This window comes from Lytechinus pictus, chromosome 2 (assembly GCF_037042905.1).
Source record: "Lytechinus pictus isolate F3 Inbred chromosome 2, Lp3.0, whole genome shotgun sequence".
Classification (NCBI taxonomy): Eukaryota; Metazoa; Echinodermata; class Echinoidea; order Temnopleuroida; family Toxopneustidae; genus Lytechinus; species Lytechinus pictus.
Genome location: NC_087246.1, coordinates 21,573,032 through 21,595,108, shown reverse-complemented (window position 1 = coordinate 21,595,108; position 22,077 = coordinate 21,573,032). Strand labels below are relative to the sequence as shown.

Here is a 22,077-nt window from a genome sequence, read left to right as displayed (position 1 = left end):
TGGCCGGTTGGGTACCAAAAAAGTTGGTTTAATAATTTCCGAGGTAACAAATAAACAGTGATCCTTCTTCTGAGAAAACGAAGAACGATCCACCAAGCACAGTTTGAAAGTAATGAGAAGTTGTAAAAATGTTCTTATATAAACATGACAAATGGCAGCGATTGATGATGATGAGTCATACGACCCTAGAAAGTTTCAAACCTTCTGATAGACTAATCAAAAGGTGAGGAAACTGTATGATACGAAACAAATCTAACGTGATGCTTAAATCTCATCCTTTCTATTATGTTTGAAGTACGGAGAAAAATTCCACAAATCTATTAACCTGAAATGATGATTCTTACCATTTATTACTTTATTCAAGTCCACAAAAGTACACTAAAATACATTTAACACAGGCCTATACACGTATACAACAATAAAAAAGGAGTAAAATTAAGGGAAAGAAAAATAGAACATGATTGACATGAGAGGAATTGTATTCACATGCAGAGAATAGATCCAGAATTTTCCGAAGGGGTTGGGGCATTTTTGTTCAGAAAAAACTGTTGACAAGCAAAAATCTCTCTAGAATGAGTGTGATTTTTGTAAAGGAAAATTCTGACAAACGTGTGCACGACACGACTATTTCCACTAAAAATATTTTCATGGCTTTCAGGGGGGGGGGGGGGAGCATGTGGCCGATGTGTCCCCGTCTGGAACGGCCACTGATTATGATATCGACTGTTCGTGAATTGGTCAATAAAAATAATCGAGTTGGTCGGCCTAGCTTGGTATCGCATGAGAGACGTACTATCATGACTATAGCATAACGTTGCAGTCATAGCAGTGCAGCCGACTTCATATGAACCAAAAGATCACGTTATTTCCAATACCATCTGTTAGTTTGGAGGCGGTTTCGTTGGTATAACTGTCTATGGCTTTAAGTAGGTGTTTCATAAAGCGGTTCGTAAGTTACAAGCGACATTGTGAACGACTGGTGATCAAAGCCGATGATGGAAATCTAGTGTGTATCACTTATCACAAGAAAGGGTACCAATCAGTCGCAAAGTCGCTCACGAGCAGCGTTATGAAACACCACTGATCTCATGATGATATTTATATCAGAGTGAAACACCCACCTGGACTGAACAAAAAAATATTTACTCCCCCCCTCCCCCAAATAAAACAAAATGTTGGGATGAATAAATTAGCTATTTGCGAAAATGGTCGTCCTATAGATTTGAGGGAATTTTAAAATGACATAGGCTTTATACATGGTTGGAATAGAATTAAAAACTTGTCGGTTCTTTATATTTGAAAGAATGACTGGACTTAAAGAAGACGCTGTATTTTTTTACAATCTTCATTATCATATTGAGAATTTTTGGTAGTATAATGCAGGTCTATTTGTGAATTGCATTCAATCATAGAGACAACATTACATGGCAGTTTGCTTTGTTTATGTTTAAAACCATGAATATTATACAATATATATCCATTGATATAGATAACGAGGAATAAGCCTTTTTTCAAAAGTGGTTTAGAGGGGGTGTTACCTCAACTTTATACATATACAGTTGAGGCTGAAAGTTTACATACACCATTGGAATTCAGTGAAATTTGTTCGTTTGCCATCGTAATCTTCATAAATATAAATACTACCATGACGAATTTGGTATCAAATGAAAGAGCGTATTTAGCTCTTTCACATAACTAGGATGCCGCTGGGATTAAAGTAAATTTTAGGTGGAATTTTTTTAAGAAAAAAAGTAATATTCGTGCCAAATGTATTCTATTGTGTGTTATTATATTTTCAAACATCGTTTCATAGAAATATATTAATGTCAAATCTATGATTACTTTGTATATCATGATATGTCACCACTGAACAAAAAGTTTAATCTGAAATGTTTGTTTTGAGAAGTAACTAGCACAAATATGAAATGTTTTTGTCAAGTTTTTATTTTTAATTTGTCTAAAATATGAAGATTTTGGGGAAAAAATCAAACATAAATATTTTTCAGCTTCTGATGACAAAGCAATGTGATGAAGGGGCATGACATACTCTTTTGTTTGATATCAAATTTGTTATGATAGCACAAATATTTTATAAGATACATTAAATTTTCTGATGTTTGGCAAGGGTCAACTTTTCTTAGAATTTCCTGGGTGTATGTAAACTTCTGGCCTCAACTGTATATATGCGAGGAAACTGGTGTGATATGTGTTTCGTTGGCCTAGACAGTATCATAAACAAAACTAATCATTACATTGTGCAATAAAATCTTGCTTGGGAGTTCCACATTTCCCTCGCACTTACAACGATTTTTCTTTTCTGGAAACTATTTGTTAAAATTGATTTTTTAGAAAACTTGTTGCGAGTCATATCTTTTTTTTTCCAGTAGAAACGTCAATGCCGTAGAGCACGGATATATGGCATAAACTCTCTACTAATGGCTAAACAATCTTTTTATTTCCAGTTTTTATGTTGAATATTGATTCCCTGTATATGCATGTGTTTTGTTTGAATTGATCCATGAATGAAAGTCCATATAGGTGCCACTGCATGAGTTTGGCTTTTTTTCCATATACGTGTATGACTGAACAGGAACCTTTGAACTTCTTCTTTGAACTTCTTAAGAAACTGAAAAACAAAAACAGAAGAAACTAACAATAACAAGAAAATAGGGAATTAAGCTAACTAAAGGGGCGAAGGTATACTGATGTAGCACAATTTGAGTAAAATCGACATTAAAAAAATCATAAAATAGATGATAAATCATGTCATTTAAAAAAATTTGTTCATCCATTGTGAAAGTAGAGTAGGCTTTCTCGCAAAATAAACCAAGAAATTGAGATGATATGAGCCAGATATTGAAATAAAAGTAAAACAAATTATGTTGAAAAGTGAAATAAAACATTTCATAAAAAACACAATTTCGGTATCTTAAGGGAATATGTCCCATACCTCCGTTAGAATATGATAATGTGAAATACGAAAGAGATTAAATCTTTAACGTTAAACATAAGTATAAGTTTACAAGATAAGAATAAAATCCGTGACGAAACAATCTAAAAATAGGCCTATAATCCACTAATCCTGTTTTCACTTCTGAAAGTTTCAATAACATGTCGCAATACCATCTTGTATTTTCATATCTAAGATTTACTTTTCATATCTCATACCAGCATGACCAAGGGATTTTCCATGATTCCATAGAAGGGGGGGGGGGTAATAAAAACAAGGGGGCATAAGAAAACATACTCTTGTGAGAAAGAGGTAAACGCAACTTTCTAAAGAATCCACCAAACAAGAAAACAAAAAAGAAAGCACAAAAGACGAGTGATTATCACTTCAAGAAGGAGGGGGGGGGGGAGGCAAATTGTTGAAGTTGGGAATATTATGTATATTTTTTTATAAGGGCACGTGACGCATATGCTTCAGAGATCAATGCACGTAACTACTCGCCTCTTGACATTATGAAACAAATCATTCGTCCACTTTCCCCTTACATTTACATTTATAACATGACGTCAAGTTCTAACGTGAAAAGGAAACTCGGTCAAATTCATTTCTTTGTTTTCGATAAGGAAGTTTATTCAATATGTAAACCGTGCAGCAGTATATAAATCGCGTGTACTAGTATTTCACATGTCATTATACTAGTACTTGAAAACTTATGAGAGATAAATTACATCTGTAAAAATTCAATTTACAATGAATTTATAGCTGAAGCAAGAATGAAATGTCAACATAATGTTTGTATTGATCTTCTTATTTGAATATTGATTGATTTTAATACTAAAAACCTTTAGTCTCCTAAGACTTTCCCGTTTCATTTATCAAAAATATATTCGGATTCGTTACATTTGACTTTGGTATCAAACTTTAACAGATTAAAAAAGTATGCTTAAACAAATTATTCTCAAGGTGATCATAGTTTATTGCATTCCTGGTGTTTTCTCAGCCCCAACTCGGAGGAGGACGGCAGAGATTACTTCTGATCCAATTGTAAGTTTACCATACTTTTATTATATAAGATAGGTACTACTACTACTACTACTACTACTACTACTACTACTACTACTACTACTACTACTACTGCTGATACTACTACTTCTACTTCTATACCACCACCACCACCACCACCACCACTACTACTACTAACTATACTACTACTACTACTACTACTACTACTACTACTACTACTACTACTACTACTACTACTACTAACTAACTAACTAATACTACCATCGCTACTACTATACTACTACTACTACTACCACTACTACTACTACACTACTACTACTACTACTATACTTCTACTACTACTACTACTACTAGTATTTCTACTACAACACCATTATTTCTGATAACAAGCTAAAACAACTATCTACTGTATTTTCATTTGCTCACACTTTTATCAAATCGAGCGCGATATTGAGACCACGTTTTGAAATAATCGAAGATATTGTAAGATCACGCCCCTGCCATCAACCAATATAAATTCAGCTAACTTCAATCATGCATCCATCTCTTTCTGGTATAAATGCCCCCCACCCTCTCCATTCCCTACTCTGTCTGGTCTCATGCTCCCTCGCGTTTTTCATTTTATTAACTAACAATTATATATTTATGGTTTAATTTTCTATTCAGAAATATCTTGAGACAAATGGTTATCTCAAGACCAGTATTCAGCACTCGCCAACCTCAGTCGACGATGTTCTCGAGTAAGTATCCATTTTATTTACTTCGGAATGCTTATTCCCTGCTTTTAACCCCTGGGTGTCCCACAAACCACACTCCATCCCAGTCCCTACCTCTGATCCAAGTCATGCATAAGCTACAGAGGTGCTGCTTCTACCCCAGCTGCTGCGCCAATCCCTACGCCAATCACTTCATCAGCCTGAAACCTCTACGTCAATCGATGGCATTGCGTTGCCATCTAGCTATGAATCAACTGAGGCAATCAATGGATCAGTAACTGACTAGCCCCATCACCTGCATAATTATGTTTGCTCCACGACACGTGGCTTCGTCAACATCAGACAGTGGCATGCAGATGCCCCCCCCCCCCCCCAAAAAAAAAAAAAAAAAAAAAAAAAAAATCTTGACCAAGAAGAAAATAAAGAGAAAAGGAAAGAGGAGAGAAGGTTGAAATATGATATCATTTTCTGAATATTATAACTCTTTATCACAAAATTTGATATTTGTAATAAATTTTGGCTCGCTCGATTCGCTCGCTCGGAAATTTTACGCGATACGCCATATCTAGCCCCTTCATTTTTTTGGTTAATTACGCCACTGACATCAGTGCCAGAGATTGTTTTTTTTGTATCTTCTAAAGTTTCTAAGCTATTGTGTGAACAGAAAGTGTTTGTGCCATCTGCAAATGATACAAATAGCGAGGGTGTTACAGTAATCAAATCATTTATGTATATTAAAAAAAACAAGGGGCACAAGATCGATCCTTGTGGAACTCCGCATTTTATTGATTGGAAGTTAGAAGAAATATTATTGTAGATTGAATGAAATTGAATGAATATTGGCTCTATGATGACCGCCCAATATAATGTTTTGCCTTTAGTTTTTCCCTATGTCGTATGAAGAGAAGTTAATTTTAGTCAATGATCAAAATTGACAATTTTGCTTGCATTTCAGATCGTTCCAGCAGTTTGCTGGCTTGGAGCAGACCGGGCTCCTCGATGATGCGACACGGGACAAACGCCAAGCCAAGAGATGCGACGAAGGAGACATCATTGATAACGGCTATAACCAGCAGGGAGAGAGCAAGAACTGGGGAAGATTTACACCAAAAGGTAATGCATTCCGAGCTCATTCTTGATGAGATAATTAGGGCATATGCTCTCCTGCCATGGTTACGATCTACAATTGTCGATGAAATAGGGCAATTGCTAAAATATATATATAACCCCATGATTATTGTCAAAAGGCTCGAGACAAACAAATTAACATGACAAAAGTGTATGTACCGGTATGTAGATTTTTAGATTTGGCTGATGATTATATTACTAGTAATTGTTTAGAATAAAATGAAATACTTTCTCTGTTTAATCAGGGGGTAGATGGACAAAGAACGACTTGACGTATTACTTCAAGAAATACACTACTGATCTTACTCAACTTCAAACTAAGGATGCGATTAGAAGAGCGTTCCAAGTTTGGGCAGATGTTTCGCCGCTGTCGTTCACAGAATCATCCGAATCTACAGCCGACATCGTTATCGATTTCGTGTCGAGAGACGAGCATTCCGAAGAATACCCGTGCGAGCAGCATAAGTTCGACGGGCCTGGTGAGTGGTGAGGAATGTGCTACGCGTGATTTGAGTTATAATGATGAGTATTGTCATTGTTAACATCATCGTCATCATAACCATCATTATCATCACCATCAGCGTCCTCCTCCTCCTCCCCCCTAAACATCATGGTTCTCAGTTATTATTGTCAATAACATCATCTCTGTCAACTTCTTTATAAATTCTTGTGATTTTTTTTCATTCTCCCTAACAAACCACTATTTTTTTCGATGTCATGTGGTATGAAATGTCAGGAATTCCAGAAATTATGTCATGTTCTATTTATACATCTGAGCCCTGTCATGCAAAGAATTATGATTGATCCGATCAACGTTAAATGTATGGAAATCCACCAATGTTATATATTTTGCTTGAAATTTGCACAAGGTCCTTTGTAAACAAAGGGAAGCACATTGAATTTTCAAGAAAACAATGAATGTATACATCATATCTAGAAAATATTTTGAACAAACTTGTATTTTAGATGTTGACGTTGCTGGTCGTCCATAGTTATGATTGATCGGACCAATATCAACTTTGTAAGACGGGGTCGATTTGTGTTTTTGAAAATGATTATTGCAGATGATGACTATGAATATGTCTGTTAATCATCATCTTTTGATTTTGAGGTGCAGGTAATCACAAGAAATTATGATAAAAGAAGTATAAAAAGAAATTCCTTTATTATTTTTTTAACACTGCTTTACCCAATTCTTTTCTCTCCCTTAATCACGATAGGTGGCTTTATTGCGCATGCGTTCTACGACCCACCACTCGGCATCGTCCACTTCGACGAAGACGAAACGTTCACGACTATGACAATGGGTCGTGAGGGTACCTTCGACCTCGCTTTTACTGCCGCTCACGAGATCGGTCACGTACTGGGATTGGGACATTCTAACAACTCCCATGCAGTTATGGCCCCATTTTACAGCGGTATTGAAGGAGGTTTAAACCTACACCGAGATGATATAGACGGAATCCAGTATTTGTATGGTAAGGCCTTCATTTCTCGACTCTGATCCACAAAAACATTATATCGAGGGTGAATCCAATCCATTGTCACATTTTACTAACTTTCCTGATTTGATTCGCTGTTAATTAATTAATAATTTGATGAACATGGACCCAAAGTATTAAATTTACGATTGGACCCAACTGACGTAAACTACATGTATGTATCGATCTAGACCTGGCGGCAATATATTGGAGGCAGGGGTCGAAAGTCCTTATGATTGTTAAAGTTTAAAAAAAGGAGAAAGGAGGGAAGTAGTTAAAGGGGGAAAAGAAGGAGAGTATATTAGAAGAGAGGTATAGGCCATAAAATAGTAGATACATTTTGTTTTCTTTTTGAGGAAACATGATATCTTTCGATCTTGTACCCTATTAGATTGCCATGGCAGACCCCTCATTACCATGGTTACCAGCTATTCAGGAGTCTATTGAAGAGGGAAATAATAGGATTTGTTAACACCCATAAGAGAAGCATCTATTTTGAGGACTATTAGCCAAAGAATTATTCACGTTGTTGCAAATATTAAATTCAATTCAATTTCACTTTATCATCCACAGTGTGGTAATTTGTTTTGTTTTACATCGACTTGACCTATTTGGCACAATAACGAAGACGGCAAACAAAAATAATTGATACAGGATAATGAGGAATATGGAGACTTGTAGATATTAAATAAATTGAAAGGTATGCATACTTAATGCTCTTCTATCAAAACAATCACGATTTTCGTTGTTTCCTAATTCATGTAATTAGGTACTCCTGATGTTGATGTAACGGTGGCTGATTATGGAAGGGGGATTAGCGACGTCGCCAAACTGCCGTCATGCGACACACCATGGGATGCCGCCACATACTACGGTAACATGATTTTTAGATTTGATGTGAACTTGTTTGAATCTGATCCAAGATTTTCAATCAAAACATTCTTAGAAAATCGAAGAACATTTGCCAATAGAAGATGCGAAGTTGATGCAATTATAGTTTATTAAAGTATCGAATAAAAAACACATAGGCCTATACAAAGAATTGCCCAAAGTGCGATTTGACAGCAGGAATTGAGGATCTCATTAAGGAACTCTTCAAACTCCTTGATTTTATTTACGGAGCGGTTTGATATCTAAACTCTAAAAAGGTTAAGTATACAAGTTGAAAGGTCCAAGGAGCTGAGGTCCATCAATGGCAAGTTGCGAGCTGCTGTGATACGCTACTGAAATGGTGCGATTTGATTGGCTGTGATAATTATTGTCATAACTTTCTTGCATTTGTTGATAATAATAACTTTTCATAAAGAAAGTGTTCCATTGACTATTCCGAGAATTGTTCTCGAACTGATCACCGTTATGCTTCTGTTATCATGGTTAATGAATTAAGTTACTGATGAACGAGAACAATTTGGCTGAGATTGAGTTTTTAAAATGATTTTTATCAAAACTTAATGAAAACATGTAGTGCTCAGGGGACCATATCGTGAAAGTTGGCAACACAAAGCTATCCGGCAATCACCAATAGAATTGTCGTTGTATCTTTCAGCCCCTGACGATGTCGTGTACGCATTCAAAGGCAAGTTCGTATGGGCGATTGGCGAGGATGGGGCCTTAGAAGGCTACCCGAGGAAGATCAACAAGGTTTTTCACGGGGCACCAAATAACGTCCACTCTGTCGTATCTGCCGGTAGCCGGACATACATGTTCAAAGGTAAGAGAGAAGAGAGCCCAACCTCGCACGGTGGTGTGGTCTTATAACTCGACGTTGTTTTTATTTTCTTATAAATTATTTGAACAGTTTATTTCCAAAAGGAGCTAAACTGCTACATTCACTTAAAAAGAAAGTTACTCATTAGTATTGAGGTAACTCTAAAGAACATTGTTTAGAATTCTGTATGTATTTGAGAGTAATTTAGGAAAACGAATAAGATCATTTTTTCAATATTGAGTTAAAGGTATCTAAAAAAAAGTTGCTTAAAGGGAGGGGTGTTTTCTAAGAAGGTCAGTTGAATAGTGGGTGTCATGAATAACATGAATAAGAGTGTATAACAGCCTAATGATTTGCTCTAAGATTTAGTCTCGATTTATACAGTGACAAACATGTAGTAAATTGTTAAGCTCGTCACTCCAACAAGTTGTTTAAACTTTTAAATAATCATTGTGGTTTTTTTTCTTCATTTGTTGTTTAAGCTTTATTAAACAACTTGTTTAAACTTTAAACAAAAATAGATAGAGTGACGGGCTCAAATAACGTGATTAAATCTTAAACAGTGTTTTCACAGCGTATACCATAATTATGACTGATTATGACTGACAGAAAAAAAAATGCGTTTGCCACTTGACCATTATGGGAGAAAGGGCAATGTTTGGTGGCATTATTTTAATCCTGCTGTTCCTTGGGAGCAAGTGGTATAAATGTTGACAAGTGTACAATTGGTGAATTTGATTTTATTCTAGTGGTTTGCAGTGTGGGTCAAGAACCAGGTTTCCTCGGGTAGTTTAGGAATGTAGATGCTGTATTTCAATTTGGCCATACAGGATCACCTCACTTGGCAATTAGCCCTATGCCCGAGATGAATCTTTGGGGTTAAATTCATTATCGACGAGTTGACAATAACAGTGCATATTCAGGCTCTAAAAAATTATGGTGCGTTTCTGTTTCCAAACTGTATTTAGGTATGAAAATCTGGCGATTCTTCGGGAAGCAGTTGGAACCTGGTTTCCCCCGTCCGAAACGAAACAGTTTCCCGTCCAAAACCAATGCTGCCCTGGTCCATGATGGTAGGATATACATCCTCAAGGGAACCCGGTACTACGAGTTCTTCGAGAATGATCTCAGCATCGGATGGTCCAAGGAGATTCTTCATCAATGGAGAGGGCTGCCGACCCGCGTTGATTCTGCTTTCCAGTGGCGGAATGGCACCACCTTTTTCTTCAAGAATGATAGTTATTGGAGATTTGATGGTCAGAAATTAACGGATGCTCATCCCGGCTCTGTCTCGAAGGATTGGTTAGGTTGCGGATTCTCGTGAGAAATATCTGACACAAAACCTTCTTCAAGAAAGGCAGTTATTGAGATTTCGGTGTGTTCGCGGAAGGGTGGATGTTCATCGAGAATTTGTCTCGAATGAGACGTAGGCTTCCAGACACTGGGGCCCGTTTCATAAAGAGTTACAACTGTTGTAACTTTGCCTTTATGGCAACTACCATGGTAACCTCGATTTTGATTGGCTGCTGAGCCCTGTCGCCATGGTAGTTGCCTGAATGGCGAAGTTACAACAGTTGTCACTCTTTATGAAACGGGCCCCAGACGGACTTCTTCAGATAAAAGAGACAACGGAAATCTAATGGTCACGAAATGGTTGGTGCTCATCAGAATTCCGTCTTGAACAATTGGCTTGACTGCAGGTCATCTTTGGCGATTACAGACTACATGATTATACACCTGTAACTAGCGATATTCAGGATTATACAGAATCAGTGCAATGTAGTCATGGTAGTTGCACTAGATCTGATTGTATCATCTATAAATCCTACATGGCGTGGAGTCATGTCCATAATGATAATGAAACTTGTTTTAAACAAAATGTCGACATCGAAACATGGACTCATTCACTGTATAAACACGCCATGGTGTATTATAAAGATAATTGTCTGACAAGTTATCCGATATTTTCATTGATTCTGATTGGCTAGGAAGCATGTAGTGTCTGATCGATACCATGGAAACTGTCAGATAAGACAGACGCTTCGATGGGTTTAAGGTCGTTTTAAAATTGAAAAGAACTAAAACCGGATATCATGCCTACTTCAAATAAAAAGGAATCATAAAGTCGACAGCAAGTTTTTTCTTTAACAAAAATATGAACTATGTGTACGTTAACACGTATACTAATTCTGGGAATCGTTTGTGAAATCCGATTTCCTGTATGAATCATGTTATAAGAAGCAGTGAAAGGAAGTATAAGTATTCAAGCAGCTTCCGTCTTGAGGTTTTGATAAAATTGAGAGCTGGCGCTCACCGGCACCATGATGGTGTATATATGGAGAGTCGTGTTATAACTTTCTCATTTTGAGAATTATTTATTTGTATATATCGTGTATAAACGTTTGTCAATCAAAATAGCTCTCCTTGAAAAGGAAATGTGTGTTCTTGCCTTTTGAATGATTTATTTATATTTTTATCGAATGTTGTTTAAACGTCTTCATTATTAAACGACTTCAAGCAGCTGATATATTTATTACATTATAATGCGTACAACTATCTAAACTCACATGTTTATTTTGCATGCGTCTAGTTGTAACTAAAGGGAAATGGTAGAAGTAAAACAGCAGCAGCAGCAGCTGCTGCTGTAGTGGCGGCGGCGGCGGCGGTGGTGGTGGTAGTAGTAGTAGTAGTAGTAGTAGTAGTAGTAGTAGTACTAGTAGTAGCAAAAGTACACGTAGTCGTGATAGTAGAAGTACTATTACTAGTAGCTATACAATACAACGCTGTTTACTATATGAACCTTACAGTAAATGTTTAAAAAGTTTAAACAAGTGTTTAAATCTTATGCAACAAATTTAATTAATTTTCAATATCTAATCTTCAATAGATTAAACATGATTGTTTAAACGGTTAAACAAATACTGTAATGTTCATATAGTAAACAGCGTTGTATAAAATCTTAAACAGCGTTTTTACTGTGTAGTATATAGTAGTAGTAGAAGTAGTAGTAGTAGTAGTAGTAGTAGTAGTAGTAGTATTAGTAGTAGTAGTAGTAGTAGTAGTAGTAGTAGTAGTAGTAGTAGTAGTAGTAGTAGTAGTAGAAGAAGTAGTAGTAGCAGTAGAAGTAGTAGTAGTAGTATTAGTAGTATTAGTAGTAGTAGTAGTAGTAGTAGTAGAAGTAGTAGAAGTAGTAGTAGTAGTAGTAGTAGTAGTAGTAGTAGTAGTAGTAGTAGAAGTAGTAGTATAGTAGTAGCTACAAATAACGCACGGTGCGGTATATCCATTGGCACTTCTCGCACATCGTTCATTATTTAGGTCATCTATGCACAAGAATGCGTGCATTGTTTGTTCATAGAGCTATAGCTCCATGGTTTGTTGTATACAACTCTCCCCCATGTTACTGAGTTTCCCTGAATGCTACATTTGGTCTAAATTCTAGATAATTCTAGATAACTCCAGACCTCGCGCTATCATGCACTCTGACGTCAGAGTGCAGGATAGTACATTTGGTATGACGTCAGAGTGCAGGATAGTTCATTCGGATGCAATAGTGCAATTCGCTGAACATCATGTGGTCCGATTTGGACCAATCAGATTACAGAAGATTATTTGGAGTTGTATAGTAGTAGTAGTAGTAGTAGTAGTAGTAGAAGTAGTAGTGGAAGTAGGGATGTTGGTGGTGGTGGTGTTGGTGGTGGTTAAGTGGTGGTGGTACATTAAAACTGTTATAATGACATTCATAAGATAATTATACTTGCTTTTATTTAACACTTACTTTATCAGAATTCTCCAAGCGCTCTACAGTAATGCTGCATTGTTGCCCTGGTTTAGCTGAGCAGCTGTTACGCGCTCTGCGTTTCAAGGAATACATTACTACCAGGTACCCATTCACTTCACCTGGGTTGAGTGCAGCACAATGTGGATAAATTTCTTGCTGAAGAAAAACACGCCATGGCTGGGAATCGAACCCACGTCCCTCAGACTGAAAGACGAGAGTCATAACCACTAGACCACGACGCCTCCATGATGACACGTTCTTTGGTACTTTTTTTTATTGCGGGTCGAATATTGTTCGATTAAAATAAGATGGAGAAAGTAGAAATCAAAATAATTATGAAGATGATAAAATAAAAAGGCAATGATTAAGTCACATTTTCCTTCCATATCTCCTATAAATGTCCTATCATTTGATGAATGTTATATTTTCTGTAGGCATCCCCTTTTTGGTTGCTGTTATCTCTAAAGGTTTTTTTTTGTTCATGTGGTTTTATTTCAATAAATCTTATGACAAATCTACATGTATCTAGAAAGGCGGTCGAAGCTTCAAGCTCTTTTCTATTTTTCACAACACCCCATTATCATTTGCAAGCTGTGTTCATCATATTGCTTTGAAATATAATTCTTGATTCTCATTTGATCGCAGTTAGCTGATATTCACTCCTTGTGTGCTTAAACGGTTGAATCATAAATGATGAAAAAATAATGAATGGATAAAAGAAAAAATATAACAATGATTAAGGATATAATGTAGTGCCTAGTTTTTTATGATTTTGGTGATTGAATGCATTGTATTGTTTTATATTTCAATGTAATTTGAATTGTATTTTTGTTTCCATAATGATTTTGAGATGTATACTTTGCTACTTGTCAGTGTGGAAATAAATGAAATGAAAATATATGAGTACTCCCTCTCCTTCCATTGCAGTATTATAGTGAAGATAAAGTCTTTATATACAGTACGTATAAAAAAACCGGGACACTTTTGAAAAGTCTGTAAAAAAAATTGTTTCAAATTATTATATCTATATTTTGATGTTAATAGATGCTCTGAGATCTTTTCTTTGAAATGCCATTAAAAAAAAAAATTGTTGAAGCTTGAGCGAATACGGGACATTTTTGTCGGGGGTTCAAATAGAGGCTTGCGCCAAGATGGCAGAAATGATAAATTTGATGATTAGACTTTTGGCTAATCAGCAGACTTCCTCTTAATCTTTTTATTATCTTTGCCATACTTTTCGAATTATGCTGTCAAATTTCATTTACAAATTTATTTATTTATTTGAATTATTTTGTTTATCATTTAAACTTTTTTTACCTTTGAATTTTCCTTCATAAGTAAATAAAGAAGACTTTTTGTCAACCCAAGTAAGAAGATTTGCATTGTTAATTGGGAGAATTTGTAATTATTCAAATCCTTTTATTACTGGTATGTGAAACAAAATTATGTTATTGTACCTATAAAAGACATGAATCCTATTTTCAAGGGGTTATTTAATCCTTCACCAAGTTTAATTATGCATGTGCTTGACAGGACAAACAGGAAACGATTCATGTCTTTCAATGGCAATGGTGTATTGAGTCAATTTTGAAGGAGCAAGATATGGCAGATCGGGTAAAATGTATTAAAAAGTTGTGAAGCGAGCAAGCAAAAATTTCCACTTTTCCATTAAAATATCAAATTTTGTGATTTTGACACAATATTCAGTAAATGATATCATATTTCAATTTCTATGTTTTCTGTTATTTTCCTTTCCACTTTTTTTCTGGGTCATTATTTTTTATTGGGGGGAATCACCCCGAGCCCCCACCCATCAGTATGCCACTGTACAAAGGCACCCTAACCTTTGTAGCACACAATGAAAGGAATTTAAAAAAAATACGCTCTCCCATACTTCGGTTAAAAAAAATTGTTCTTACCTAAAAAAAGAATATTCAAAGCTAAAAGAAAACATATTAAAAAGGAACAACAGATCTATTCAAGCAAATAAGAAGATTTGGAAATGAATTTTGACCGCATGATTCGAAAATTATGGCACAGATAATGAAAAGGTTAAGAGGAAGTCTGCTGATTAGCAAGAAGTCCGACCATCATATTTATCATTTTATGCCATTTTGGCGCAAGTCTCTTTTTTAACCCAAGACAAAATCATTCCGTGTTCGCTCAAGCATGAACGAAACTATATTATTTTAATGGCATCTGAAGGATAAGACTTCAGAGCACCTATTGAAACCAAAATATAGAGATCATAATTTGAAACACAAATTTTATAGACTTTTCAAATCTGTCCCGTTTTTTTATACGCACTGTAGAATCAGTGCCGCGGACGACATGTAATAGAAAAGTAGACAAATCTCGCCAATTATAGTTTGACCATTAGAACTCGAGCGTGTGATACTCTCTAAATGCAAAAGAGCTAGTCTTGTCTCTAATCACACTCCTCTTACGAGGGACCAATCCCCCTTTAAATGTAAAGTCCGTCTCAGAAAAATGTTGATTTGAATAAATAGAGAAAAATCAAACGAGCATATATAGTGCTGAAAATTTGATGAAATTCGGATGTAAAATAAGTTTCGCTTATTTTTCACAAAACAGATGTAATTTATGCACAACTTGGTGACAGGCAAATGAGAGACACGATGATGTCCATCACTCACTATTTCTTTTGTTTTTTATTGTTTGAATTATACAATTTTTCAATTTTCACCAATTTGACATTATATAAGGACCAACTTAACTGAACCATAAATCATGTAAATTGTTATATAACTTATAACTATGGTAATGCCACATGTTCAGGAAGGAATAAAACCCAGTTTCACGGGACAACGAAGAGAAAATTAGAATATTTCATATTTCATATCACAAAATACAAAAGAAATTATAGTGAGTGCGTGATTTCATTGGTCCCCTCATTTGCATACTGACCAGGATGTGCATAAACTATTTTGCGAAATTGAGTGAAACTAAAAAAACTTTCTTATTTTATATCCGATTTTGATGAAATTTTCAGTGTTATGCTTGTTGGATTTTTCTCTTTTTATTCAAATCTACCTTTTTGGGGATTGACTTGTCCTTTAAATTTGAGTGAACTATACTGCACGGGTATGCGGTGTTTATTCACTGAGGCAATCATAAAGTCATGTAAGTAGTGCATTTATTATGACACAACCCCTGTAGGGTGATGTAAAGAAAAACAGGAGTGAGCCCGATGCCCCCGTTCCCTCACTCGCAACCCAACTAAATGTGATACTGGGGCCACGAAACCGGGGGGGGGGGGGGGGTGGGCTTCAGCCCCAACTTTTTTTTTTCAAAACCATGTACAAAAACGTAAACATGACCATCTGATCGTTATTTTTATGCATAATGAATACAATATATTTAGTACTTAACAACTGAATATTTGACAATCAATACAATGAATAGAATTGTATTAAAATAAAAATTAACATCGATTTAAGGAGGTTGAAGAGGTACACTAAAAGCTCATCTTTACTGCATGGCAACCCCAGGAAATAATTTATTAAAGTATTACTAAGAGTGCAAGTGCATAATGGGGGGGGGGGGGGGGGCATGGGCGGAAATCCCAGGGGGACGCCCCCTACCCAAAATAGTAGGGGGGACACGATATCAAATGTCCCCCTACTATTTTTGGTCTTTTATGATGGAAAGAAATAAAACATGTATTTTGGACGAGATGACCTTACTTTTTGGGTGATAACCCTTTTTTTTGCTAATCAAATTTTCCAGCCCCTGGTCCCCCTCCTACTTTTGGGGAGAGATTTCCGCCCTGGGGGGGGGGGGCAGAGGAGGGGAGTAAGCCCTAATAGCTTCTAATAACTGAACAATGTATTTTTAGATTTGATTCGTGGTTTTTTTCATTTATGACCTGAGCAGAATAGAATGAAGTAAAATTATAAAGATGGTGATGATAATCTAGTCCATTGCGACTGTCAAATTCACCAGTAATGGCCTGCCTGTTCTGGAGTCATTATAGGTCCTACCCGGAAAACTGTATAGGCTTATCATGACAGGTTCGAATCCCGATGATCTCAAATTGCCCTCGAAAGTTCTCCGGTCTGTCGGATCCCATTGGATTGTTGGATGTGACCTTATAACAAAATAATATCAACTTTGAACAGGATGAGTCATGTATCATAATGACTATACCATGGCCCATTGATATGACCAACATGCCTTCCTGAATGGCGAATAAAACAGAATATTGGATTAAGGAAATAAAGAAAAAATTGAAAGTGAATGGGAAAGGGGAGAGGCAGGGAGAGAAAAAATAGATAACAAAGAAGAAGAAGAAGAAGAGAGATAGACCGAGAGAGAGAGAGATACTCGACAGAGAGGGGGCCATTATATAGGCAACGAGATTATATTCAGCAAAAATCAAATTAGTTACAAATATATTGAAACATAATTTATGAACTTCAATACAGCTATAGTGAATCTTCCCTCATTTTCTTCAAATCTGGAGCCTGTAATACCCCCCCCCACCAGTGACAGTGACTAATAAAATTTATCATTTCTCCATCAAAAGTTATATTGTTCTTTATCTTTCCCCTCGATTGTTTCACATTTTCAGTATCCTTCAAAATTTATCAGTTTATTTCCATATACGTCTATGTTTCTTGGTAATGATTCATATTGTCATCCTTCTATGCATGACTCAAAAAATGTACCCCGGTGTAAAACAAAATAAAAATTTGTGGTCAGAGGTTAACTGTAAAAAAAAGAAGAAGAAGAACTGCGTCATCGGTTCGACGAAAAATTGTCTGAACTCTGACCGGTGATGTCATCATTGTCGCCCTGGGCACGTTAGAACGTAAATGAGATTGAAAAACCTCTCTGATTCTAGATACTTTTGTATCAAGAGAAAATACATATATAATGAAACATTGGCGGAATAAATCATTAAAAATGAGAGCCGCCACATACTATTCGAGTCTTGAATAGAATTTTTCACCATTTCTGAATACTATCTGCGGGTATCTGACTTTCAAAACACAGATACTAAACTACGGGCATCGATTTAAACATACACCACCTTTCCATAACGGATCGAGGAGGATCATCAAATTATTTTCGTGGCTAGTTTATTCAACAACTACATTGATCGTTCTTAATCAATTTATATTCGTTTTGAAATCATGAAGCGTTTCATTGTGCTGTTCGTGTTCGGATTCTGTTTCGGATCCCTAACTCGAGTATACTTGTTTCCGACGAGGATAACCAGAAATGAATCCGGAGGAGGCTCGTCAGCTTCGCACCGTCATTTCTCTCCTATCGTAAGTTTATTGACCATTCTTTCATTTTCTTTTTAAAATTTAAGTATTTATTTTCTATTTCCTTGCTAAAAAACACACAAACCACTCAGGGTTGTCGCAAATGGATTTTGATATAGTGAGGGAAGGAAGAGGGTAAGATGGCAAAGACCTGTCATTTTTTTTTTATTCCTCATTTTTTTTGGAAATTGGCCTATGAGCTTGTACAATTAACTTATCTCTCTCTTTTTGTTAATGTTTTCATTCCCTGATTTATTCTTTATTCCCCATTCCTCATCCTTTGTTTAAAGATAGACTTTTATCACTTTTATATATCTGCTGTTAATTTAACAAAATATATATGCCTACCCCGCAGTGGCGCCGCCCATTAAACCGCCTTCACATGTATAATAGACCTACCATAAGCAACTTCTCTCTACAGGCCTTTCATAATAATTATCTTGGTGACTTTTCGTATTAATAAGATCCGATAGTAAAAATATAAATTGATTAAAAAATTAGAATGATCTATGAAAGATAATTTTAAATGATAAGAAAAATTACATTAAAAAGTCTATAATCAATTAATAATAATGTAAAATGAAGTTTACCAATGTTGCAAAACCCAAATTCCTCTCTCTAAATCGATGATAATGCATGCATGGAGGTTTTGTTGAAAGTGTTTACCGTTAGATGACTTTCAAAGATAGAGAGAGAGAAAAAAAAAACTTGAACATTATCTTAAAACAAAGCGCTAAAAGAAAATTATCCAAAACCATGTAAAATGTGTTATTAATAATTTACAATTATGAAAAGATAAAAAAAAATTAGGAACGCTTCACGATTGTGCGTGTCATCTTTGTGCAAGGGGCCATGCTAATCTTCTCTGTATCGTTCCAATTTTAATATGTGTCAACAATTTCTTGTCGACATATGTTTGATGTGATAGCAAGGTATATAAAGAGAATTCTATATACATCGATTTTTTTTACAGTTAATGCATTTTAACCACGCAACATACCATGCGCATGCTAAACGTTTGCCAAACGTTGGGCTCGCGCTAGGTGGCAGCATACATTTCCTCGAATGAGCTACGGATAATGGGCTCACATGAGTATTACAGACCCCCATTGACTCACGTGTTAAATCATAGCTCATCAATAAATCATAAAAAATCAATCCCACGATAGATTTTGTTTTAATTCACTGACATTAGTCACAATTAACAGTACATTAACGACTTGATATGTTAATCGGGTACTTGCCCAGCTCAATCAAAAGTTAAATGGCCTGAAATAAGACTAACCTTAATTTCGGCCAGTTCGCGCGTTTCCGTTTTACACCCTGGCGAAGGCATTTTCCGCAAAAATAGCCACAAAGCGACTAGTGAAGAGTCTACGTCTACGTTTGTTTACATAATCAGCTGGGCGCGCGATCCAAAAGTCCGCACCGAAGATATCCGCAGAACATACGTGCAAATGCAGCTGAGTTTATAGACCAAAAGCTTCAGTCTCTGTATTTTGGTTGTTCCGCTGAACTATATACGTTGGCTTCATGATTTTTGTTACTTTATCGCACATGATCGTTTATATGAATGAAAACGAATAATAGCTAAAATATTGAAAAATAAAACACATAATTACTTTTTTTTCATATCATATCTATCCTTATATCTATCATATCTGTCTATCCACTATCTATGTTATAAATCAATCTATGGTACTACATGATATATCTATCTGTTAATTTGTCTATCTACTCTGTCTCTCTCATTCTCTATCTACCTATCTATCTGTCTATCTATCTATCCATCTAACATCTATCTCTCAAATTCTCTATCTATCCATCTATCTCTCTTTTATTTCTCTCTATCCATCTGTTTATCTACTCATGTGCAATATCAACACTGCTTCGACTTCCTTCGGGAGTCTATTTCCTCAGCTCTACTTTTCCCTTTTTTGTGCTCGATTCGATTCAATTACTACTTTATTTACTTGTTACCATTGTTAAATGTCTTGTATTGCATAATGAATTTTTTTTCTTCTGAAGGTTGCCTCCTATATTCTCTTTCAAATTCAGCCTCTTGCTTTCCCTTCTCTTTGTCTTATCCCAATTTCTTTCCCTTCTCTCACCTCTTTCTTCTTAATCTTTCATTCCGCTTTTTTCTTCTTTGGTGACACTTTACTTTTGGCCTTTTGTATTTATTTATGATACTTTTTTTTCTGTATGAATTTGTATTGTATTTGATATTTATTTATAATGTTTACTTTATATTTTGTTATGATTCTATTTGTATGTAAACATTCACTTATTTCAGTCTTTGACTGCTTGTGATTGTATTTTGATAGTTTTTATTGCAATAAAATCCAATATATATATATATATATATATATATATATATATATATATATATCTCAAATTCTCTCTATCTATCCATCTGTCTGTCTTTTTCTCTCTCTCTGTTTCTCTCTATCCGTCTATCTATCTCTCGAATTCTCTATATCCATCTGTCTGTCTGTCTCTCAAATTCTCTCTCTCTATCTATCTATCTATCTATCCATCTGTCTGTCTTTTTCTCTCTATCCGTCTATGCAGGGAAGTGGTCTATGTATCTATCTCTCAAATTATATATCTATCTATCTATCTATCTATCTATATATGTAACTACAGTATCTATCTATTAATCTTATCTGTCTATCTATCCATCTGTCTTTCTCTAGTTCTCTCTCTCTCTATCAATCTATCTATCTATCTTCTATCTATCTATCTATCTATATGTAACTGCAGTATCTATCGATCTGTTAATTTGTCGCTCTTCTCTGTCTCTCTCATTCTTTATCTATCTAACATCTATCTATCTCTCAAATTCTCTATCTCTCTCTCCCCCTCTATCTATCTATCCATCTTTCTGTCTTTCTCTCTCTATCTATCTTCTATCTATTTATTTATCTATCTCTCAAATTATATCTCTATCTATCTATGTAACTACAGTATCTATCTATCTGTTAATCTTCTCTGTCTCTCTCATTCTTTATATATCTATCTCTCTCTATCTATCTCCCTCTATCTATCTATCTATCTATCTATCCATCTGTCTTGTTTTCTCTCTTTTTCTATTTCTCCTTTTCCGTCCATATATATCTATCTATCTATAACATCTCTCCCTTTCTCAAGTTCTCTCCCCCATCTATCTATCTATCTATCTTCTATCTATTTATCTATCTATGTAACTACATGTATCTATCTATCTGTTAATTTGTATATCTTCTCTGTCTCTCTCATTCTTTATCTATCTATCCATCTAACATCTACCTATCTCTCAAATTCTCTATCTCTCTCTCTCTCTCCCTCTCTCTATCTATCTATCCATCTGTCTGTCTTTTTCTATTTCTCTCTATCTATCTATCTATTTATCTATCTATCTATGTAACTACAGTATCTATCTATCTGTTAATTTGTCTATCTTCTCTGTCTCTCTCATTCTTTATCTATCTATCTATCTATCTATCTATCTATCTATCTATCTATCTATCTATCTTTTACCTATTTATCTATCTATGTAAATACAGTATCTATCTATCTGTTAATTTATCTATCTTCTCTGTCTCTCTCATTCTTTATCTATCTATCTATCCATCTGTCTGTCTTTTTTTCTCTCTCTCTATTTCTCTTTATCCGTCCATATATCTATCTATCTATCTATCTATCTATAACATCTCTCCATCTCTCAAGTTCTCTCCCCCCATCTATCTATCTATCTATCTATCTATCTATCTATCCATCTCTCTGTCTTTCTCTCTCTCTCTCTCTACTTCTATCTATCTATTTATCTATCTATCTATATATCTATGTCTCTATCTATTTATCAGTCTTCTATATCTATCTTTCGGCATCTAAGTGTATCAATCCATCAAACTTCAATTTTCTTTCTATTATATGTATCTGTTTATTTTCATTTTGTCTGTCATTCTATTCATTTAGTTAATAATTTATATTTAGAAGAAAAAAAAATTCATAACT

General features: G+C 35.3%; 1 protein-coding gene and 1 non-coding gene across 2 annotated transcripts; one reads left to right on the top strand and one right to left on the bottom strand.

Annotated features, from left to right (window-relative positions):
• Positions 1 to 3,634: 3,634 nt before the first annotated feature.
• Positions 3,635 to 11,050, top strand: LOC129283089 (matrilysin-like). Its single transcript, XM_054918928.2, has 8 exons — positions 3,635 to 3,994; positions 4,640 to 4,713; positions 5,645 to 5,802; positions 6,063 to 6,296; positions 7,038 to 7,295; positions 8,068 to 8,172; positions 8,845 to 9,009; positions 9,975 to 11,050. Exons 1-8 carry the CDS (start codon positions 3,890 to 3,892, stop codon positions 10,328 to 10,330), a joined length of 1,455 nt encoding a protein of 484 aa, XP_054774903.2. The 5' UTR covers positions 3,635 to 3,889; the 3' UTR covers positions 10,331 to 11,050.
• Positions 11,051 to 18,879: 7,829 nt separating this feature from the next.
• LOC129255181 (U6 spliceosomal RNA) lies at positions 18,880 to 18,988 on the bottom strand. The gene has a single exon (XR_008583873.1). It is a non-coding gene; the product is annotated as a U6 spliceosomal RNA (small nuclear RNA).
• Positions 18,989 to 22,077: the final 3,089 nt, after the last annotated feature.

What these genes read in the sequence shown, in the direction of transcription:
- LOC129283089 (XM_054918928.2), top strand. Translation starts at nt 3,890, where the DNA reads ATGCTTAAACAAATTATTCTCAAGGTGATCATAGTTTATTGCATTCCT. An exon ending in TCAGTCGACGATGTTCTCGA is followed by an intron (nt 4,714 to 5,644) that starts GTAAGTATCCAT and finishes CTTGCATTTCAG; the next exon opens with ATCGTTCCAGCAGTTTGCTG. An exon ending in GGATGCCGCCACATACTACG is followed by an intron (nt 8,173 to 8,844) that starts GTAACATGATTT and finishes TGTATCTTTCAG; the next exon opens with CCCCTGACGATGTCGTGTAC.